The sequence below is a fragment of the Pygoscelis adeliae genome, unplaced genomic scaffold, assembly GCF_000699105.1.
Source record: "Pygoscelis adeliae isolate BGI_AS28 unplaced genomic scaffold, ASM69910v1 Scaffold108, whole genome shotgun sequence".
In the NCBI taxonomy this organism is placed as follows: Eukaryota; Metazoa; Chordata; class Aves; order Sphenisciformes; family Spheniscidae; genus Pygoscelis; species Pygoscelis adeliae.
In genome coordinates, this window is record NW_008825498.1 from 4,360,972 (window position 1) to 4,365,320 (window position 4,349).

At 42.2% G+C, this 4,349-nt stretch overlaps 1 protein-coding gene across 1 annotated transcript in view; it reads left to right on the forward strand.

Annotated features, from left to right (window-relative positions):
- The window catches only part of KLHL14 (kelch-like family member 14), a gene marked incomplete at its 5' end in the record, with an annotated part of 64,360 nt that overhangs the window by 5,887 nt on the left and 54,124 nt on the right, over positions 1-4,349 (forward strand). The window contains 1 exon segment of the mRNA XM_009331472.1: positions 1,141-1,216. Coding sequence (XP_009329747.1) covers positions 1,141-1,216 — 76 coding nt within the window.

Here is a 4,349-nt window from a genome sequence, read left to right on the forward strand (position 1 = left end):
GGGGAGAGGGGGTCATCCAAACTGCTTGATGTTAGGTGATATTAGTGAAAGTGACAGCAAATTAAACAGTGACAGGTGATGAAGATGATATGACCAGTTTTCACTCAGTAGGAAGGTGGTAACTGTTGATGAAGAAGGAAAATGTAAAGTGATGAACAGGGTGAGACCCTAGCATTTATGTGGAAGACGTATATACCCAGTCTGTTTTACTTTCTACAGAGGAGATTAAAAATTTGAAGAAACTGGTTACGTGCCTTGGCAATTAAATAATTTCCTTCTTGAATACACTATTTGTCTACAAATCTTAGAGACTGTAGTTCAATTTGACTTCTTTTTCTGCTAAGATTTTTGTAGGATCTCAATAGGGCATGTTTGGTGGTTGTAAAAAAATTGGCTTGCTTTTTTCACTGAAATAGATTGTTGTCTGTTCTAGTGACAGCCACCTGCCTGTCCCTTTGTGATCCTGACACCAGTATTTGGATTTTTCACTAATATTCGTACTCATGGTTAATTGCAAGTGAGAAATATTTCAGACCCCAAATTAACGTCTGGATAAAAAACATACCTTAAAATGTATGTGAATTACTAATGTTTGCATTACGGTGTGGATGAAGTGAATGTGAGGCTCTGGTTTATGTTAGTGGGCTTTGGATCAGGTCTACGTGCCTGTATTAATATCAGGAAATTGTACCTGTGCCAGGACTCTCTCGGCTGAGCTGCAGAAGGGAGACTGACACATTAGAGACTGCAGCGAAGTGAACCACAGACCTGTAGTCGGTTTAATCCTAGTTAGTCTCACCTACTTGCCTTACTTGCCTTATGCGCATCCATTTGCCTTTGGAGACAGGCTAGTGCTGAAGTGTAAGTGGGGAGGTGTTGAGTATCCAAGAGGGAGGGAGGCCTGGAGCTCAGGTTACGGTCAAAGGCAGCACCGTTGTCCTAAAAGGACTGCTGTGGGGTCAGGACAGTCCTTGGGAGCCTTCTTAAAGACACGTATGGCCTGGCTGGTAAAATCCATGAGAGCTGCGGTGGCATAGGTGATAGCCCATTTCTTGGCCCAGTTATAGTACTTGTTGAGAGAAATGTAATTTATGAAGAGCATTTAATGGCCTTTCATATGGGCAACCGGCTTTCCAACAGCTGTAGATGAAGAAGGAGTGCCAAGTACCATGTGCGGGTACTCCCGTTCCACCGCCAGCCAGTGTCCTGGTCAGAGGTACTAGTTGGGATGTTCTCCTTTGTGAACTGCCAGCCCCTCCTGATCTATGTCCTTAGGTGACACATAGTCCCAATACCTCCAGCTCCTTCCCCACCTCCTGCCCTCTCTTGCTCCAGAACTTCAGTTTCTCAAAATCCCCTACTTCAAAGCCTTTTGAACGTCCAAACTACTCTTCTTTCCTGGCCAGTCTGCCTCTTAGGCTCCTCCTTGCTCTCAGGCCACTCTGCCAGACAGGGCTCTTCCCCAGATCCAGCCTACCTGAGCTTCACCTCTGCCTGTCCCTTCTCTTGAATCCTCTGCTACTGTGGCCCCTGGCCCCTCAGTGCCCCTTCCACCAGGCTCCCTACCTCACACACGCCAATGCTGACTGCTTCAGACCTCTCAGCGTGGATCTCCAGAGGCTGCTGGAGCTGGTTGGGCTGTGCTGCTCCTTGGTTTTCCGTCACCCTGCCCCTTTTAGCCCTTGAAGCAGCTTCAGGTATCTGCATCTCCAAACTCTTTTTGCAAGAGGGGAAATCTTTCACTGGATTTCAAGCCACCTTGTTCTAGAGGGAAAATTAAGTTAAAAAAATAGTCTTACTAAGCCACTGAAACTGAGGGCAAAGTGCCTGCGAAAATGGAAACTTCCTCCTCAAATGCTGTATTTTAGCCCCTTTCCAGCACCTGCAACAGTCTGTGCAGCTCATTTACAAATCCTGTGGGTCCGTAAAAGAATGGAGCTGTCTCCCATGAGGTCCTGTGCTGCTCTTGCCCATGCTTTGGCAACACAATCCAGGACTGTCCTGTCAGGGAGAACGTAGGTCACAGGTGGTGCAGAGCCTCCTAGATAAGGAAGTTCCCTCTCAAACAAAAGTCCTCCTGGTATGATTTATACTTAGGGTGTACCTTTTACAAATGGAGTGCTGTAGGATCATGGTGAGCATCACACACACCTGTCTTGGCTGCCTACGTGTCCTGTCTGAGGCTTTTCTGTTCACTCTTTGCCTGATGCGCATCCCTTTCATGTGGAAAGGGGGAGATAGAAAGGAGAGAGTCTTTGAAGGCACGTTGTGGCCTGGGGTCACTATAGTTTTTTCCTTATAGCAGATTAATACAGAGGTTCTGAGTCTGTAACTGCTGAGCAGTAAATGGAACAGAGCTGCAAAGGTGTAATTGTTTGGATTTGTACTTGAAGAGAAAATACAGCGAGCTTTGGGGACAAGGAGAGCGAGGAGAGCAAATGTAGAACACAATAGAAACAGAAAATAGTTTGCTAGGAAAAAAGCTTTGGTTCTGTTAAACTCGCGTTACGGAAAAAATCCTCATAATCTGTAAAAACACCATTTTATCTTTTCAAACAACTCCTGTGTTTTAAAAATCAGACCAGTTTTCTAAATCAGAGCAAAGTTTGTCATTATCCTTTGCAAAGTATGGCCTGAAAAAGATCAAGCAGGGAAGTTAATAAGGAATCCTGAATGAAAGTTTTGAGCTGGGCTCTACCGCTCTGTAAACATCTCTGTTGTTGATCTTGTTGAAACAGATCCTGTCTGGTATTACCGGTTTACCAAAGGACCATCTAAAGAAATTAAAGAATATGGGAAGTTGAAATCCATTAGTAGATACTTCCTGGCATCATTTTTCATATTTGCTGCCTTCCTGAAATTTTCTTTAAAGACCGTCATGCCTAGTACTTAGTAGTCAACACTTCTTGCTGTATTTTTGGAAAGCAGACAATAAACTTTGAGCAAGTATTATCAGCTGCCAAGTTCAATGGAAACAGGCAGTTTGCACTGAAGCTGGAAGTAAATAGAAGTTGATGCCACAGTTGATTCTTCCTATCTTCCCTGACTGCTGCCTCCTTTTAGAAAAAAAAAAAAAAAAGCGGTGGAAAAGGTAACATGTCATTGCTTGGGTGAGACAGCAGCAAATTGTGCTTCTTTTCCTCCTCAGCTTCCTAAGGAAAAGGAGACTCAGCTGGGGAGAACACAGCCTGATGCTGAAACCTCCTGTCATCATGGACATCCGATATAGAATCAAATAAAAAAAGGACCTTCTTGACTTTTCACAGTTTGAAAATCAAAAAGAAGAGTTGATTGAAGTTTCCTAGGGGGAAAATGTGAATTTGAGCACCCTGAAACATTCTAAAAACATTTCCATTTTACCACCTCTGTCTAAAACAAACAAAAAAAATGAGGTGAAGAAGGGAAAGCAAATTGCAAAAGCATCTAGCTTTGGCATTTTCTTTAGCTTTATTTTTAAAAATCTTCCAGCTAAAAAAATACACTAACTCTTCAAGATTTACTTAGACACCATTCTAAACTAATAATGGCAGTGGGACATGGATTCATAAAGAAATATCGGGTATTCAGAGCTCCAAACAGGTTCTAAGTTATTTTAACATAGGGGATGGAAAACTGTCTGGCAGCTGTAGAAATAAAGGAAACTTTGCAACAGTTAAGTGTGGCCTGTCAGACAAAAGATTCATTTACCCTTAGACTTCTGCTTTTAAGATAGAGACAAAAAGGAAAGATTGTTGTTGGAGCAAACAGTGACTCTCCTTTTTTTCTATGCATTTATTTAAAAAAAAAAAATCATTGGACAAAAATAAAAAAAATTTGTAGTAGATTCAGAGGACAAAAACAACAATCAATGTCTGCAGCAAATCATTCCCAACTTAGTATTTATGATCCTAAACTTCAGTCTGTCAGTGGTCAGCAACATGTATTAAATGAGCAGGAGAGCGGGTGTCTCTTGGGCATCACCAGACCTCTTCAGTGAACATTACGGTGAGCTCTGCTGCAATGAAAACTTGTACTCGGGGCCTTCTGCTAAGCATGCCCACACTGAGAATGAAAAGATGAAACCCAAAATCTTCATGACACTAAAGTGAATGATGAGACTGGTTTTCAGGTACAGCATGAATAGAAAGTTCTTTCACATTCTTTCAAGTGTGCCTTGGGCAATAGGTGTGTCTTAGAAGAGTCAGAAAAATCCATTCATAAAGCAACGTTCATACATTCAGCATATTTTTGAACGTATTTTGAACCTAAGAACTAAATAATTTCTTGGTCATAATTTGCTAGAGACCTCAGTATGCTTTAGGTTTTGACAAAATCAAGATACTCCTTTAGGTCTGTACTTTGCCCATAGG